The sequence below is a fragment of the Protomyctophum bolini genome (genome assembly GCF_963924005.1).
Source record: "Protomyctophum bolini genome assembly, chromosome: 10".
NCBI lineage: Eukaryota > Metazoa > Chordata > Actinopteri > Myctophiformes > Myctophidae > Protomyctophum > Protomyctophum bolini.
In genome coordinates, this window is record NC_137871.1 from 13098685 (window position 1) to 13118116 (window position 19432).

Genomic DNA, 19432 nt, shown 5'->3' on the forward strand with positions numbered 1-19432 from the left:
CCCAGGTTTAGCCTACTGGCATGAGTAATTTGGTAATATATTATCAGCCACAACAATTGTATTTCACAAACGTCCCAAACTACAGTAAGTGCCGATGTGAGACTTGGGGCCGCAACTGGCACTACAGATCTAATAGCCCATGGCAGAAAAGCTAATTAACAGCATAAAATGAGCTCCAATACCAACCCACTGAGGAGACAAATGCATTAAACAGCATGTAATCTAAATCCTCATCCACCGATTGGACATCTCACTGTAGCTAAATGCTACTGTGGGTTGTTGCCAAGTTGTCTGGGGTTATCATTGTGTGTGTGTGTGTGTGTGTGTGTGTGTGTGTGTGTGTGTGTGCACGCGCGCGTGCGTGCGTGCGTGCGTGCGTGCGTGCCTCTGAACCTCGGCACAGCATGCTGCTATAGAGTACCGACAACAAAACCACGCCCCCTGGATCACAGGAGTGTTTTTCCCGCTCAGACCCCCCACAGACTGGCCTGATTTATGCTACGTTGTGCATTATGTCTCGCACTGAAAATAGCAAATCTACAAACTCACAGCTGTGAGCTTGTAGATATATACAGTATAGGCGATTTCCGATGTGAGACACCATCGTGCAGTATAATTATCAGGCGTTATAGGCTATAGGTCTGCACAGGCCATGCGTTTCAAACCACGGTGAGCTCAAATGCAAGGGGAAAAAAACGAACACAACAACGCCAATGAATGGAAGAAAGCAAATCCAAGGCTTAGGTGTGATGTGCAACAGATATAGGATTGAGGATTGTATTTTCCTCATGGGAGTTTGTCATTGGGGAAATAATATATGCATTTGTTGCTCAGCAGCGTGTTTTACAACTGTGCCTGAACGTAACTGAACGTGTGTGTGTGTGTGTGTGTGTGTGTGTGTGTGTGTGTGTGTGTGTGTGTGTGTGTGTGTGTGTGTGTGTATGTGTGTATGTGTATGTGTGTGTGTGTGTGTGTGTGTGTGTGTGTGTGTGTGTGTGTGTGTGTGTGTGTGTGTGTGGGGGATCCACAGATCGATGTCATCAGATTAACCAGCAGAATATTACTATTGTGCGGTACTGGCTAATACACAGCCTCTAGTACACTATACACTAGGATGCTTCTTACCGCAGTATAAAGAGATTAGGTCGGGGTTTCTTTGCAATATTGAACATCATAACAAAAGATGGTAAAGATCATTCCTTCACAGTCACGAAATAGATACATCTTAAGAATAAATACATTAATAAAAGCACATTTTTATTTCATTTTAATTCATTAAAGTATTATATCTGTCCACCACTGCAGAGGTTGTGGGTTTGAATCCAACCGTGGTGCATCAAGGTCAAGGGTCTAGACTCTATAATATGAACACAATTGGTCCGTGTTCGAGGGGAGGGAGGCCGGCCAGGGAGGGTGATATTTGTCACTACACGTATTCCTAAGCCTAGGACTGACCTGTCAGCAAGGAGTGTTGGGCAGAAGGCTGACGTATTACCGGTGGGGGCTCCTCACTGGCAGGTGAGTCAGTAGGACACTAGCCTGGGGTCCACCTATGCTTTCTATGGCATAGGCAGCTCCCGGCATCATCCCCCGGGAGAAACTAGACACAGTTGCGCGACATGAGACTACCGGTAATTAATTAGAGCGACAGAGAGAGAGAGAGAGGAGTGTGTGTACGGGTGTGCGTGTGTCCGTCAATTTAACAAAGGTGCAGACCATCAGAAATCAGCAGAGAGTGATTGACGTTTGCGCTACTGTATGCCGAATTGAAGTGGACTCTTTTTTTTCTCCCTGGAAATAAAAACGCCTGGGTTTCCGAGGCTAGTAGGACACTGACAGCAGTGACAAAACACAAATGTGTGTGAGGAGGAATTGGGGAGAAAAATTGGTAAGAAAATAAGTAATAATAATGAAGAAAAACTAGTGAACTAGTGAATTGGTTTTTTTTTTTCAGGACAATGGTGTGGCAGCTTGTCTGATTTCCAAAGGAAGGTAATTCCACAAATCCGGGAGCCCTATACGGTAAATGCCTTTCTACCCTCTAGAGACTGAAAGTAAGTGAATAAGTAAGTAAATTTTATTTATAAAGCACCTTTCTTAACAAGGTTACAAAGTGCTGTATCGGGAAATACAAACGTTTTATAATAAAAACGTTTAAAAATATTGACAAATTTGACAGACTCAGCGTTTTTTAAAGTGCAAGGTATAGGGCGTTCCATAATGTAGGTGCAACTACTGCAAAAGCACGGTCACCCTTTGCCTAGAGCGTAATACCTGTAGCTGTTCTGCCGTTCTGAGGGTGTAAGGGATGACAAATGTTCCACAGCTACAAACAGTGCAATGCAGCAAGAATAGAGCAAATGTGCTCATTATAAGAACCCTATAATGGAGTATTTTGTACAAGCTGGAGTGGTTGATTTAAACGTTCTTGGCAAATACACTGATAGCTAATTTGGTGATATTGTTCAAATGTTTAGAGAAAATCGAAGATTACTCAAGAGATTTCTGGCCTCATTAGTGCATGTAATATGACCTTCTCATGACGTCTTCCACTCGTTTTGAAGCCTAAGCTATACTATTTTGGGAATCAGTTACTAATATGTGTTAAAGTATGATTTAGATAAGACAAAGGAATTTGAAATGACTGAAGCGATCCTCCATCATTTATGCTACACTCACCTCCATTTGCGTCCTCTTCGCAGCTGCCTCCGTTCTGACAGGGGCTGTGGGTGCAGGTGTCTGCCTGGCCACAGCACTGATACACGCCAAACACCCTCCTGCTCCCGGGCCCCGCCCACTCGCCGGCATCGCCCACCCTGATCGGCTCGCCGTTGAACTCCAGGCCCTCCAGGCAGCCAACGAAGTTAGCCGGGGACCCTTGGGTTGTGTCGGGTCGGACCGAACTTCCGTCCGAGTCCTCGGCCGGGGAGGCGAAGAGCAAGGCGGCGTGGGAGCGCATCATGCGGCAGGGCTGGCTGAGGACGGCCACGGCGGGGTGCTGCTGGTCCAGGGTCAGTTTCAGGAAGGTGGAGTTCACCTCCAGGAGGACGTGATGCCAGCGACCGTCTGATACAGGAGCAGCCCTCACCAGTAAGGAGCCAGTGGGGCTACTGCCACAGAGATACCTGAAGCGCAGCTCACCGTTGGTCAGCTGAGGGAGGAGATGGTGGGAAAGGATCCGTTGGTTATTGTCGTTTGTTACAGTGTGGTCAATTACACTCAGATATAACGCATTTGTATCTATTCTAAACCGAACTGAAGGCTACCTCCTGAACCTGTAATGGCCCAATTCACAGTTAATATCATCCAATTGGTGCCTTTACTGACATCTTTGAGACCTGCTGTTGCCTGCAACATTCCCCTGCTGCATCAGCATTTTTCTTCCCTATACACTGAAATATAATCAGTTTCTCAAAAAAGTCAATGTCAGCCTCCTATATACATATTGCCTGAATGAGTGAAACTCGGAATAAACAATTTTAAATAAAATAAATGTCCTGGTCTGCCAAAAGTAATAATGGCATATTGTTTACAGACCCAATAAGGGTCCATTTGGTTCCAAATTATCATTTAGCTGGGTCCCCCCTGGAACTCCCTCAAGTACCCCTGGGGGTCCCCGGACCCCACTTTGGGAACCACTGCTTTAAAACACACAAAAAAAAAGGTATTTTATAAAGCTGAATATTGATGACATCGTTTCTGCACATTGGTTAATATATTATATACACTGCATAATACATCTTTTTGTGGCATATTTCCCGCTTCATTACAAATTATGAAAGACGAGCCGAGTGAACGTGCAGTTCATGAGCCCGGATTCAAATGCATGACATTGCTACAGTAGAAGGTCTACTGCAGTGCATGTGCTATGCATGCCGAATGGCTCAGCAACGGGGACACACGCATTATGTTCACTCCTTCATTTGTCCTGCAGCAAGCAAGCAAGCAGGTGTGATATGTTAGGGGAGATCCCAGGGGCCTTGGGTTTGACAGGGGCCCCTCTCAAAAGATGCCACGGTTCATATATTTTATTGTTTAATATAATATAGGAGGGCTTTAATAGATAATAGGGCTCCGGTGCGTTTCGCTGCCACAGGGCCCAATGGGCCGCCTCATCTCTGTCTGATGCCACATTTATGCACCCATCTTAAACATGTATGTATGTAGACGTTTAGAATGCAAGTGGGCGTCGCTTACAGACATGTCATTTTCATATCGTTACGCTTTCAGTAAATGTGCAGGAAATAAACGCCAATAAGCGAAACAAAAGGATCCATATACTGTAGATGTATTATTAAACATTATAGTACGCTGTCCAACGTTCTCTCACACAGTACTAAAAACTACCGGTCAGTGTCACCATCTCATTCAATATTAACACGGTCTACTAGTCCTGCATGTCATATTAGTACACTAACTCACGTATGCATTCACGTGCACGCACGCACGCACGCACGCACGCACACGCACACGCACACGCACACACACACACACACACACACACACACACACACACACACACACACACACACACACACACACACACACACACACACACACACACACACACACACACACACACACACACACACACACCCCCCCCCTCTCAGGAGAATTTCACTCTCCTCTCATGTACTGTAGGCTATTCAAATATTTTTACTGCATGCAGTAAACTTTTTCATGTACTGCATCGCTCCCCCTCCCCCCCCCCCCCCCCCACCCCACCCCACCCGCATTAAAATACACACACAGCATATATACGGCAAATTGGCTGTGTGACCCTGTTATGCTTTACCGTAACCCCCCCCCCCCCTCCCTCCATGCATTATTGATACTTCTTGGTTCTATTCACTTAATTGCTGCAGGAGAGTGAGCCTCTGTCCTAGTCACCAGTGGTGGAAAAGTAACATTGACACAACACAAGTACATTTACTTAAGTACTGTATTTGTACTTCCAAATACTTTTACTTGTACTACATCTCGGATCCAAATTGTACTTTTACTCCACTACTTTTATTTTGTGTGTGTGTGTGTGTGTGTGTGTGTGTGTGTGTGTGTGTGTGTGTGTGTGTGTGTGTGTGTGTGTGTGTGTGCGTGCGTGCGTGTGTGTGCGTGTGTGTGTCAGAGTTTAGCCATTTTCAACATGGTGTACTAACTCTAAGTGATTATGTTTGAAAAATGCAAAAAAAATTGCAAAGCTAGATGATCTACAAAGTCAATTCTTTGTGTCATTATTTTGTTTCGTTTTTCTGCCAGAGGAACCAGCAGGTTGTTTGTACGGTCTCTGCCAGTGTGTGATATTTGATTCTTCACTACTGCTGAGACACCGCTGGGGTGATGAATGAGTTTGGTGAGGTTCCAGCAGAGGAAGCATAATAGCAAAGAGGACAAAGGGACACTGCTGGTTAAGTTGCTATTACCATACTTTAAAATTGGGACAAATGGACCAGTTCCAGTCATTTTCACACTCGGCCTTCGTTTGCGGTCGAAACAAATAGGTCTAAAAATAGGGTGCAGGTTTTTACAAAGAAAGGTACATTTTCCATAATTGCACAAACAATTATCAAAACAAATAATATCAAAACACTGCAGATCAACAAGCTCACAACGGCCGCTGTGCATCGTGAGCCTTTATATCAGCATTCTTTGCTATTCCTCATGCAACACATTAGGCCTATGACTAAGACCTACATGGTTAAGCTGCCTCAGAGATGTGTCAGGACTCAGGAGCAGCCACTGCCAGTGGGGGAAAAACTCAAAATTAAACATTTTCTGTAAATTTCACGTTTCAAAGATGACAGGACTGGGGTACGTCTAGCTCGTCTACTTTTTCCACATTTCCATTCATTTGACATGAAGTGGTGTGAAATTGGCGTCTGCTTTTGGCACAGGGTGGAGAGAGGGCCTGCCGAGTCTATGAGTCCCGCTGGATTCTTTCAAGTGGACTTCTTTTAACGGTGGCAGTGCTTCCAGGCTAGTATCGTCTACTCCAAGCACCAGTTCAAATGCCGGTCATCCCAAATCATCTCCTCTCTCTATGTTCTTTTTAATGTTAAATTATTCACGGCTGTCTCCGATGAAGCAGAGATGCGCTATATGAATAGAGTTGTATCAGTGCTGGGTCATCGATTGTGTCCACAATGCATGATGCATGTTGTCCATGTAAGCATTGACATTTACTGTACTTTACCATCAATTAGTAATGTCTGAGTTGATTCACTGAGACAAGTGGAGTATGTACTGTATGTGTAAGACTATGGCAGCGTTTTGCACATGTGTGGTCAAACACAGAGCGTCACACACCCCTGCTGTCTCAGGCACACATTGGGACAGCCGAATGTGTGGCAGCACGGTGGACCAAAGGTTAGAGAGACGGACTGTTAAGTAAATAGAAGGCCACCGCTTCAATCCACACAAGGATCATGTCCTGTATAAATGTCCTAGAGGAGAGACACCAAATCCTAGTTGCTCATTAATTCAGCATATAGCGATAGTTCATTACAGGCACAGAAGGCAGGAGGCTTACCTTCTAATTATCTCTCCCCGGACCCCCTCATTCAATCGCTAACAGTTAATTCGTACATACTCCCTCAAATCAGTCTGTCTGTTTCTCATTCGCTTCAAGCTAAGTCACACACAGCCACAGTACAATCAGGCAGTCATTTTAAGCTATTCACTGTGTTCACTCTATACATGCCTGGCTGACACAGATGTACAGATGTCACCGTTGAAATTCCCTCCACCTCCCTGGCCTCCTCCACCCCGTGGCATTTAGTTCCGTTAATGGGTTTCTGTGATTATAATGTGATATGGTGGTATCTATGTGATATACGTATCTATGTGATATGTGGTGTATATGGCATGCAATTGAAAGGTGTTATGTTGTTCATGTAATATCTTTATCGTATGCTCCGCTCTGAGGGTTTGTGATCTCAGATTATGTGTACAGTATGCTGCTGCACAGGTAATCTGTAATGTCACATGAGCAGAGCCACACCGTCAAACTAAATGCAATACATGGTGAAGAGTTCATCCTGAGCTGTAATTGGAGTAATTGCCCAACTTTATTTCCTTCCTTTTTACTGACGTCACTTAACTTTATTCCATAATATGGAATATGAAAAAAAAAAAAGATTACCGGTATATTATAATCTTTTTTTTTTTGTGATGTCATGTGGGTCAATACATCATCATCATACGTCATCATCATTCTGTACTTAACTAAGTGTGGTCGGTGCAAGCACACTTTCAATTGTCCCAGAATTGCACCTTTCTAGTTGTAACTGGGTAAGTACCGCAAGTGTCTGTTCAACGATTAAATGTAAACAAAATGACATGCAAGTCATGTTTGTACAACGTGACTGAGGAAGTGGCAAATAATGATGCCCGGCAAAACATGCGGCGATGCGTGTGATGTAGTCAGTATGTAAACTGTATGCTTGTGCATCTGCATTCGCCGCCACGTCTTGGAGCCGCTCTCCCTTGATGATTCCACATCTGAGCTGTCACTGCACGGAAAGAATGGTGTTTCCCTTTTTCCCCCTGCGTCTCAATCTGCGCCTCAATCGTTCACATGCGGCTTCACAATTTCCATTTCAAAGGTGATAACGTGATGGAAGATGTGTGTGGACGTGTGCACGCACGCATGCATGCGCGCACACGTACGCACACACACGCACACGTCACGCACACGCACACTCACACTCACACTCACACTCACACACACACACACCCACACACAAGAATTAGCAAATAGGTCTGGGCTTAATTATGCGCTCTATTTTGTAAACTTTGCATATTGATGAGATGCGGGAGTTGATAAGGCATTAAGGTGTGCATGCCGGGCCTTCCTCTCAAGGGAGGGGGGGGGGGGGGTGGATTGTGGCATGTATCTTGAGGATGTCACTATGATGTGACTGCAAAGAATAGGTTGGGGATGGGGGGGGGGGGGTTCTCAGATGACCATGTTTAGCCATTCCTTTTGAAGCAATTTTCCCTCCCGAAAGAAACAGGCGGGGCACACTTTCACGCACATGGTAAACCAAGAGCCTAAACTCCCAAGAGGTAGAACCTTGAGGGGGTGGGGGGGGGGGGGAATGAATGCCACTTTTGATGCTTCTCAGCGTCAAAATCAATGAACATTCTATCCATCGGGGGAGTGCCTGGATGTCACAAAATGAGAAAAACCCACAAGGGGAGGCATTGCGTGCAATTTCAAGTCCAGATCTGCCTTTTTTTTCCCCTCCATCCGTTTGGAGAAATATTCATGCCTCTCAGAGAATACAATGATTCATTATTCTGTTTAAACTAGGCCCCTTTAATGTTTTACAGAAGACCTTGTACTCTGGCACCGAGATGATTCCTCTCTTCCTTCAGTGAATGGGGGGGGGGAGAAAAATAAAGACATTGATGAATCTGCAGAGGCCGCAAGCTTTTCATTCAGACCCTAGGAGGAGAAGTGCCGTTCCCACCGTTGCCATGGATTTTGATGGAAAGGGCACACGCGACTCAGAATGCACGCAGAGCCAGCACTCATCACAACATAAGTAAGAAGGTCACCACCGATGAGCTGATTAACTTCAAAATAGGGGCAAATAATTTGATAAGAGAGACCGGTATCATTGTTTGTTTTTTTTCTTTCATAATCTGTCCAGGAATGTCCCCCCTTTTTCAAGGCAAGCGGGGATTAGCCTGGGATGTCTGATATGCAATCCGACATTTAGAAATAACCAGATGAAACACTACACTGCCCAGAGATGCATGCATTGATATGTTTCCTTGTGGTGATCCAGTGGGACTTGGCAAGAGAGAACCATCAGGGTTGTGGGATATTTGAAGACAGCGGCTTTAGTTGTTTTGACTTTGTGGTACTTTTCCAAAGCTGTCACTTTTCATTACTTGGCATTAAAAAAAAAGGAGATTGCTTTTTTCTTAATTTAACTCTGAGAATGCAGTGACCCAAATGGACCCTTACTTTTTAAATGATTAGAGTTAAATTAACACCGGGTTGTAATGTGCACCATGGCAATAAAGTGAGGCTTTGTGGTAGTTTAACCAATTTGTGGCCTTACCAGATATTGTAACCAGACCCAGTTGTGACAGATCCGATGCCACGTGTCATACCATGCTCCCATTAAGGCCTGCTTTATGCAACACGGTCTGACACCGCTGTACCACAGAGCAATAAATTGGTCATAACACTCCTCACAGCAGCAGCAACGGCCCAGGTGAAAATGGTTGTTGTATAACACATTTTTAGGGCTCAAAAAACAACCCTCTGTCATGATGCAGAGGAGACATACCTGTAAGGTTCCCCAGTCTGTGGAGCCGTTGGCAGTCATGATGAGGCCCTGATCCTGGAAGGTTCTGAACCTCAGGGACAGCCGGAACCCCTGACTGTCCTCGTCCATATGGTGAAGGTACTTCAAGTAGCCCTGACCGTCCAACCGCACTGCCGACTCTGAAAACCAATAGAAGTGTCAGCCATGGAGATCTGCTGCCTTTTCAAATAAACACAAAGGTTTAAGGGCAGCAAATACAAAGGTTAACACAATCCATGCCACCTGTTACAATAGAAACGCTGTTGGGTTGAAAGTTGCTCGGAGGGCTTGGACTGAATAATTATAGACATAGCTCACCATTCTGTGTTTTTCTTTTAAGCAGTATCTGCAATAACATGTCCCATTTCAATCTTTCCACTGGCAAATCCTTAGATGTCTATATTCGTCAATGTAACACTATTTGTCTTTGCTTCTATCTCCATCAAATCTGACAGCCGAGTCTGGAGATGAAACGCAGAGTAAATTAAACCTAATGCGTGATTCCAGATCTCACAGCCATGCAGTCAAAGCACTGTAGGAAAAATATATATTTCTCCTGTTTTGTTTGATCTTTTACTGGAAAAGGCCAAATTAATCACCTACAGCTCACCACAAAATTTAAACAACCGCCTCAACTTCACCTCACCTCTCAATAAACCTGAGGTCCTTTCCAAGTGCTTCTTGGCCAGCTACCACTGAGTTTATGTGATTGCGTTTAATCACTTCATGGTCCATCCATGATGCAACGTGTTGCAATTTTCAGACATTTGGTGTAGAGGGAAAAAAGGAGGGGCCGAATTAGAAATGTACTTAACTCTCAGTTTGTTTCTGGTGTATGGATATAATTAAATTAATAATGAATTGAATCAGTGTGTTTGTAGACTTCTATTCCTTCCCCAAATCTGTCTCTTTCTTCCCCATACCTGTGAGTTGTGTCTCACGCACAGTAGCTCCTTATCAAATATTCATTAAGTCTCTTAAGGCCTGAGAAGTATCCGGTATAGTCAAAATACAGAGGCGATAACTTAGGTGAATGGAACATCTCTTGAATACATCTACTTCCAAGAGAGCAACTCCAGGTAAAGCAGATAATGTCATGCAGGGCCCGTAGATTAAGAGGAGTACCTTTTGTACTTTTGTTGTGCCTAATCCCCATAGGAATGTCAGTACAAATCCCTGAAGACGCTTAGGAAGGGGGAGACCCGGGAGAGATGTCTGCATGCATAATTATGGTGGTTCACTTGAAAATACTGTGAGCTCCATATCAATTTTGGATAAGACATTGTGTTGACATTGGTCTGAATCGATGCATAAATGCTTTCCAACTGGTTTGATCATAGCAAAGGAGTGGTCATCCAAACATATGTGGTGGTGGAACATCTAGTCAGAGTAGAAACATATGGAGAAGTGTACACGGATGCAATTGCACGCACACACAGCTCACAACAACAAACACACCTACCATTACAGGGACAGACACTCTCCCAGACATGTTGCGGGGTGATGTAGCCAGCTCTGGCTGTTGCGTAGTGGTTCAGCCTCTCCCCAGTTAGCCGCACAACGTTCCTGCAGCCTCGAGGAGGACAGCCAGCATCCAAACAGCCATTATGACTGACTCTCTGGATGTTCAGGCCCAGGGAATCCTCCATGTCAGACATGATACCTGTAACAACACCGGGCAAATGTATTTACTGCAACGGGTGTGTGCGGGTGTGTGTGCGCGTGTGTGTGGGTGTGTGTGTGTGTGTGTGTGTGTGTGTGTGTGTGTGCACATGTGCCTATAGCTGATGCTTATCGCTCAATATTTCAAAAGTAAACTAAAATCTAATTATTCTGTGAGTTCCTTGCATATCGTAGTTATAACTACTGTGATAATTCTACTGATAAATAAAGGGAAGTGCAATGGAATATGACAGAATAGAAGTGTAGAAGTTGTGTACAAAAGTTTAAAAGTAGTGTTGTATAAAAGTAGTTAAACTAGTTATACATCCATCCATCCATCCTTCTTGAACCGCTTATCCGTAGTCGGGTTCAGCTCCACCAGAGTGTTCCAGACTTCCAGAGACGTTCCAAGGCCAGTGAGTCGATGTGTTTCCTCCAACTGCGCCTTGGACTGCCCCGAGGTCTCCTCCCAGTGGGACGTGGGACTAGTTATACAAAGCACTATTTATAGATATCCTTTATGGTTAGTGATGAAAAAGTGACATACACTCTCGGGATCCATATATCCTTGCTATTTTTGGATCAAATCCTATCAAATCCTTCCTGCTGTGCCATCCCTAATCTGTCTAAGCTATCCAAATGTCTATTTCAGCTTTTTCTGAAACAAAGTAAGGGAGGGGTGATAAAAAGGGAAAAAGAAAATAAACTACAGCTAAATTGCTCACCTGCCAGTCGGGTGGTAGGGAGTGGCTGAGCGACCCCAGAGTGAGGCCTCCATATCAGCAAGGCCTCCAAGGCCGGGGAGCTAGCTAGCTGCTGCTGTAGGCTAGCCAGGTGCAGCTCCTGCCTCGGTATGCCCAGGGAAAGCCCCAGGGTGCGTTGGAGGCCCCTCCAGTGATCTCCCAGGAACTCCTGGGGGGACATCCCAACGAGCCGCAGCGTCAGCCCGGAGTCCAGCGCCCTCTGTTCCGCCGCCCACACGTGCACTCTGACTGCTGTCCAGATGCTGAACTTCCCGTCGCTCACGCTGACGTTGAGCGAGTAAGAGCCCGCCTCCAGGGTTTCGTCTGCCCAGATCTTACCGTCCGCCGCGTCCACGGAGAAGCGGCCCCGCCCCTCGGGGGTTTCGGAGACCAGGCTGTAGACCAGGATGTCTTGGAGGTCCTGGTCGGAGGCGTGGAGCTTACCGATGACTCGGTTGGCGAACAGCTCGCTGCTGGCGGCCGCTGTGGTGGTGATGAAGACTTCCAAAGGCACAACAGAGGGAGGATACTTGCTCTGCTCTGTGACGTTCATGTTGACCACACAGATGGACGAGAGGGGTGGGTTCCCGCTGTCTGTCACCTATTTCATATAATGATCATCATAATTATGATACCACTGTTTCAACAAACTATGCCACGACGGAAAAATTTACAGTAGCTACAAAGAAGACGAGCAATTAAAGTAAACTGCTTATACACCAAGTATGTCTTCCACTCTGAACAGGTGGGTTTTGACTGCTCTGCTTACTTGTATTTTGAGTTGATGCTGAGGTTTCACTCTCTTCCTGAGTGGAGACGCGAGCGACAGCAGGCCACCCTGGTCCACGTTGAAACGGCGGTCCTCGTTGCCACTGACGATGTGAAAGGAGAAGGGGGGCCCGTTCTGGGGGGTGTCCCTGTCAGACACCACCAGCTGCAGGATGCTGCTGCCTACCGACTCACCCTCCTGGAAGAGAGAGAGATTGGATGATATCATAGCAGAAGATTATGCCGCTTGCTGTTGGGCAGAAACATTGTATATCCATGTTTCAACTTATTATGCGTTTTTTTGTTTAAACTCAGGATAATGCCCTATACTTCATGTGAGAGTGTAAGAGTGCCGCGCAAAAGTAGACATTTTATTGATTGATTGTATTTTGTATTTTATTGATTGATTGATTGATTGATTGAATACTTTATGTATGTAATCAGTACCAACTCTCCTTGGCCTACATTTGGCCAAATGTGCTGACCTCATCACATTTGTGATGACGGGTAAGGCTGTTTTCAAGGAGTGTTTTTCGTGCAAAACTAATGCTTGAAATGGATTCAGAATCATGAAAAACCCCTAGTTTGACATGTCACATGCTACTGTACTTAAAGCATGATGAAATTTGGAAAACGTTGCCTTATGAACCCATTCTGGGCGGAAAGCCCTTTTAGTGTTTTACCCATTCAGGCCGAGAACCCATTTTGCGGTTCTGTACAGTATGTACAGTATTTAAAAAAAATATATATATATATATATTAAATAAATATTTGTTAAGTTAAGTAAATTAAAATTCGAAGGCGTTTTTAGAATAGGTTTTGTCTATGGTGTGGTATACAAAAATGAATAGAACCAAATCAATAGAAAAAACACAAATAAAAAGTACAGCATGGCATCACAGGTCCTCTCAAATGTTGGGCCTAAATCCATTGCAAGCCAAGTTCTTTGTCCAAGCCAAATTTCCTGAAATGTAAGTTTCTAGCCAACAGTACGCTACCATACTGTACCACACAGTGCCAAATCATTACCACAATGACTGTCACAAAAATGTCTATAGATAAAACGGTGACGTTGGGCATAGATGCCCAATGCAGCAGCACAGTTTAGAGGAGCTGGCCTGTGAATTAGATTATTGGATCGACAGGGACAAATCTGAATGGACAAAGTTAATGAGATTAAGCTTAACCTCCAACTATTGTATTCCAATGGAGTTGATTCATGGACAAAGGTGACTACAGCTGCATTGGACAATTTCCACTGACCAATAGTATACAACCACACTAGTCGTACTGGGCAGCTCCAAAGTCATCGTTCTATTAAAAGATTAAGCTAAAAATAAAAAGGCCAAAAAGAAAGAAAAGACCTCACATGCTGGATCAAAGATGCACATTAGTTCAGGAGGTATAGATGTGAAATGATTAATTTCTATGCAAGGACATCGTCCTATGATCCTACATAGATAATAAATCACAAGTTGAAAACGTCAAGAACTCCAGGTCTATAGGGGGAGAGCGTAGTTCGGTAGGATTCGGTAGGATTTTGGTTTATTTGGGCGCCATCTTACTGCCTACATGTACACGTAGGCTAGTAGGATGCTAGGCTACTTGGCTGCCAGTCTGTAGTTCATAAGTTTGCTTGTCAGTGACGCTGGTGTGTATACCATCACTTCAGTACACCATTTTCCATCTCTCCTATCTTTAATCTTTGACAACTCTTCTACTCTATGTCTCTGGATCGACAGTGGTATTATTATTATTATTCGCCGTTAGAAAATGTTCGGGTGTTCTGATCTGATAGCCGCCTCCCCTCCCCTCACGTCAAAACAGTTCTCAACATCTTACTTGACGAGAATACATGTGGACATATCCTTATGGAACCAGGGAGGGATTTTGATTACACTGTCATACTCGTTTGAGGACAGGTAGAGAGCAGAGCAATGTGTTTGGGTCTGGGAATGTTGCTGAAGGTTATGTTATTTACTTATTTTGTCAGCCGACACCCAGATCAAAGAAACCATACAGCGTGTATTTAATTATTTGATATCTCCGACAGTCAACACACTGCAACGGTACAACGGAAGCATAATTCTGACGGCCCGCGGTGGAATGGACAAGTTAGGGTATCAAGTTTATGTTATTTTGTCAACTGACACCCAAACCATACCGTGTTTATTTAATTATTTTATATCTACAATGGTAGCCTAAATGTCTCCACAGTATGGCTGGAAAATGTAGCCTATAGCAGCCTACTACTATAGCCTACTAGCCTACTGGTAGGCAGGAAAATGGCAACCAGAATAACCCGTTCTGAGCTCAACAAAAAAAATAGATTATTTATTGTCTCTGCAAAATGTTTCTCTACGATGATGTCATCATCTAACAAAGTAATTAAGTAGGCTATGCATTACCAGAGTCATACAAAGGCATGTGATATTGACAGACGGCGATTTCACAACCGATCCTCTACCCCGGCCTCGATAATACAGCAGCGTCTGTCTGCTCGCTCTCACACGGCAGAGAGAAAGGGGGCTACTTACTAGCAGATGGAGCCCGGATCACTGGGGTCTGCATTTATCAACACGCCACTGCCAGCGTTTGGCTCAGCAAATAGTTATTTCTACACTGGCTGGGACTGAGGGAGACGCACTTTTGGGGCTGGCACGCCACAGCAGGTAAAGAGAGAGAGGGAGAGAGAGAGAGAGAGAGAGAGAGAGAGGGGGGGGGGAGGCGTGGGGGTACTGGCAGAAGGACATGTAATTGTTGGCGAATGGCAGCTGATTAGTTATAACAGCTTTCTAAAAGCTGTGCCAGATGCACGTGAAGGCAACGCACACACAAACTCACACACGCGTGCATGTACATGTGCGATTGTGCGTGAACACAATTACACAAACACACACAGAGGTGCAGCAGATATACACACAGAGACAATTGCCGCTCTCTCTCTCTCTCGCTCTCTCTCTCGCTCCCCTATCAAGCTCTCTTCTCTAGTTCTCTCAGTGTTCAACGGCCCGTCACCTGAAGACGACGTGGACAAAGCCTGCTGCTGGCTGTGCAGCCAGGATGCCTTCCATATGGCCTATACTTTAGATGAGTTTGCTTTCAGTAATTTACCACTTTTTAAAATGAGGCCAACAAGGAAGAGCCGTTTCCCCTGCAGTTCTCATTAATGGCCCAGCAGATGTCACTATTTCCCCTCCTGCTGGCTGCAGAAAAACTAACACTGCATTCAAGAGAATGCGGTTTTAGCCGGACTTTACACTTGATTTTTATAACCTTAGTAAACATTTTCATAAATAGCTTGTTTCCAATTATCATGATATGCGTTGTTTAATACATTATGATCCCATTTAATAATGACAAAAATAGTGCTTCTAGAGCCTCTAGTCTACGGGTTCTCTTCTAGAGCCTACGGGTTCTACTGAGTGAAGACCCGCCCTCACTGCCCTTCCAGCCAATAGGATTTATTTCTGTTTGCTTTTCGTGACTGGAAGTTCCCAGATGGTGGATTTGAACTCGGGTCTGTAGAAACCAACGGGGCTCATTCCGTCCAGATTAGTTTTTACAGTCTATGCTCCACTTGCACGCTTTAAACCACGTTAAACCAGTGGTTGTCAGAGTGGTGCCTGCCTAGGGTCCTTGAGAGGGTTCCACCGAGTTAGCAGCTTAACCACTTTTGAGAAACCACTGTTTTATTCCACCGATGTCCATCATTCCCATTATTTCACCATGAGTTGTTTAATCCTCTTTCACCTTGCATTTCTCTGGACTCGCTCATAGTCCTCCTGAGCGAGCAAGCTACGTAACAACAGTGAGACCCACAGCTGAATTAACTACGCACCCACGGGCCCTTTGATCTCCTCTGTTCAGAACCCCTGCATCCAAATTCTGCCCACGTCTCGATCTCATCTCGCCACACTTTAAATAATAACGAGGGGAGGAGCAGACACTTTGGGGTCAGCAACATTTTCATTGTGTGTAAAGGTGTGTGTGTCTGCGTGCGCAAGTGAGTGAGTGCGTGCGTGCGTGCGTGCGTGCATGCATGCGTGCGTGTGCGCGGGTCTTTACAGATAGAGATAGAGAGAGGGCAAGCGATGGAAATGGGGAGAGATGGAAAGAGAGATAGGAAGATGAAAAGAAAGAAAGAGTTCAAGCCACACATACTGTAGAGGAGGTGGCACAGTAGGTATATGAAGGTTATTACTTGCGCAAGCAGAGCATGCAAGTACTGTAATCGGCTGCGTATGTCGGTGTGCATATGTCAGTGTTTTCCGTCGGCCAATGGGGGACCAAGAATGGTGGTCCCCCATTGGCCGACGGAAAACACTGACATATGCACACCGACATACGCAGCCGATTACAGTACTTGCGCGCTCTGCTTGCGCAAGTAATAACCTTATTGGCTGTTGATGGTGACGTAACTAAGGTACATTTCAGGGTTGGTATAAGGTCAACAACGGGTCTAAAGGATTTAGAAAAGCAGTTGTAATAGACACTAGTTAGTAGCAGTACTTGCACGCTCTGCTTGCGCACAAGTAGGCCATGTATGGCCTACTTGTGTGCAAGGCGCAAGTTGGCACCTCGACAGAGTGCATTTCTAGTTGGGGCTAGCTATGAATGTCTTGTTAGGGAAATGACAATTCCCCTGTTGATTATGTTGGCTGTAAGGAGAAATATGACAATAGGGGCTGCTAGATTTCTGTTTTTGCACGCACTGTTCTGTGACAACCACTGAATGCCAGTGAATGGTGACAATATTTCACTACTTTCAACTGTGCCATACTATACCCCACACTCTCGCTGCGGCCAGATTCCTAGTGACACACCATTGCAGATGTTTTTCAAATTCATTGTCGTTAAATTCCATCAACATTCAGATCAGAGCTGTTGCGCGCAAGAGCGGCTGATGCACCAGTGGATGCTGGGTATCAGAGTTCTCTTGCTTGTGTGTTGACTGTTACTTAAATGCAGTGGTCTACATGGCTTTTCTATCATAAAATGCAAAGACGTCATGGTGGCCGTCTGGACGTAAAAAGTCCAATGGGAAAACAATGCGTTCAGGGAGCAGCCAGGGAAAGGTGGCGGGTTGAACTTCTAACCTGCAAGTCTGTAACCCTTTAATCACGCCTACCTGCAGTATCAGATTGTGGTTGACCTGTGAGAAGACAGGTGGGTTGTCATTGACGTCTGAAATGGTGACCGTCACCAGGGCAGCTGTCTGGAGCGGGGGGTTGCCCTCATCAGCTGCCTTCACCGTCAGGGAGTAGTGGGATATCTGAGAATCGGAGGAGAGGGGTTAGAGAGGGTTCATGTGCTTTGTTTTATGTTTATTTTATTTCAATTTTTTTAGTAAAACATTTTCAAACTGTCTTTATTATTTTCCTTCTCACAATGTCAATTGTATCATTTTGTTGATTCTAATTCGCTCAAGTTCCCTTAATTTGCTCAAGTTCCCTTGCAGTGAAATCAAGTGCATTTAAGTACCTGCTCCGAAATAATGAATGCCCTCTACCACGTCCAATGGGAAACACACACTGACCTCTTCTCTGTCCAGCGCTGTGCGGACGGTGATTTCACCAGTGCGATAGTCGATGGTGAACTGCTGCTCAGGGTCTCCGCTCACTATGGAGTAACGAAGCAAGTTGTTCACTGGACCATCTAGATCACTGGCTGGTACCTAGAGAGAGAGGAGAGGAGATGACGATACTGCTCTTAGTGTGTTAGCATTGGCGACGATACTTTTAGGAACAACTTCAAGCTATTTTCACACACAGGATGAAGGCTACTGTAGCTATATTATCATGTCCTGGTGAGGAATGTGAGGAAAGCACGGTTTCTATTCTATTCCACACACAAATGTGATAACAAAGTATTGGCAAGTGACCGGGAGAGCAGTCAGCTGTGATATTAGTATATGTTATCTCTCTGTGTTACTGAGCCGACAGGTGACAAGTGACATGTTCACACAGATAACTGCATGTGTGTGCCCGTGTTGTATGATGTGTGTATAATATCGTTTCGTACCAACCCAGTGTCAGATCCTATGCTGTGTGTGTGTGTGTGTGTGTGTGTGTGTATACCTGTACAACAGGACTTCCAGGGGTCAGAGCCTCCGATATGTCGACGCTGTAGTCTCCGCGGCCGAACACCGGCGCGTTGTCATTCACGTCCGTCACGTTGATGACCACCATGGTGACGTCAGTCAGCGTGGACTTCCCTCGGCTGCCCTCCACTGACAGGTAGTACTCCCTGCACAGCTCAAAGTCCAGCGCGGAGATCAGCATCAACCCACCTACACACACAGGGCAGGACGGTGGCCTTTAGAGCACTGCTTCCCCAACACTGGGTCTTGGACACATTGTCGTAACTTATGGGTCCCCTTGGTTTCTGTTTCCCATCAATTTGGTTTATTATCTCCAAACATTTTCAAAAAACATTCTCAAAAAAAGCTTTTAATGAATGAAACAAAAATCTTTTTTTTTCTTCAGTAACTTCATGAAGAAATAAAATAAAAATCTAAGAAATTCCGTAAATTAGAAGAAAATAAGTAGTGAAAATAGTATACAATAGTGTTGTATAGTAGCCTATACAACACAAGATTTATACACACAAGACACATAAGTAGGCTACGCGTATGCACACACACACACACACACACACACACACACACACACACACACACACACTCCGATTTCTTTATTTGAATCCACAAATAACAATTAATTTTACAAGGAAACAAATATAACGGGGTTGACAGTTCATGTTCACTTAAGGATACACAAGGAAACATTAGTGATTCGTCTTATAATGCCTGATTTATACTTGGTTGCACACTGTGGCACGGTGCAATGAGTTACTGTATGAGCTTGTGCTGTAGATCAGCAGGTTTTATTACCACATAATAATCATTCATTCTTGTTCTCTCTCTCTCATCGTGCT

At 44.8% G+C, this 19432-nt stretch overlaps 1 protein-coding gene across 2 annotated transcripts in view; it reads right to left on the reverse strand.

The window, feature by feature from the left end:
* fat2 (FAT atypical cadherin 2) overlaps positions 1–19432 on the reverse strand; it is a 98934-nt gene that overhangs the window by 12449 nt on the left and 67053 nt on the right. For both annotated transcript variants that reach the window (XM_080774688.1, XM_080774687.1), the window contains exons 17-24: positions 18574–18785; positions 18033–18170; positions 17625–17768; positions 12495–12692; positions 11708–12326; positions 10783–10983; positions 9303–9460; positions 2680–3151 (exon numbers count right to left, since the gene is read on the reverse strand). In XM_080774688.1, coding sequence (XP_080630814.1) covers positions 2680–3151; positions 9303–9460; positions 10783–10983; positions 11708–12326; positions 12495–12692; positions 17625–17768; positions 18033–18170; positions 18574–18785 — 2142 coding nt within the window. The remainder of the gene's footprint in view (positions 1–2679; positions 3152–9302; positions 9461–10782; positions 10984–11707; positions 12327–12494; positions 12693–17624; positions 17769–18032; positions 18171–18573; positions 18786–19432) is intronic.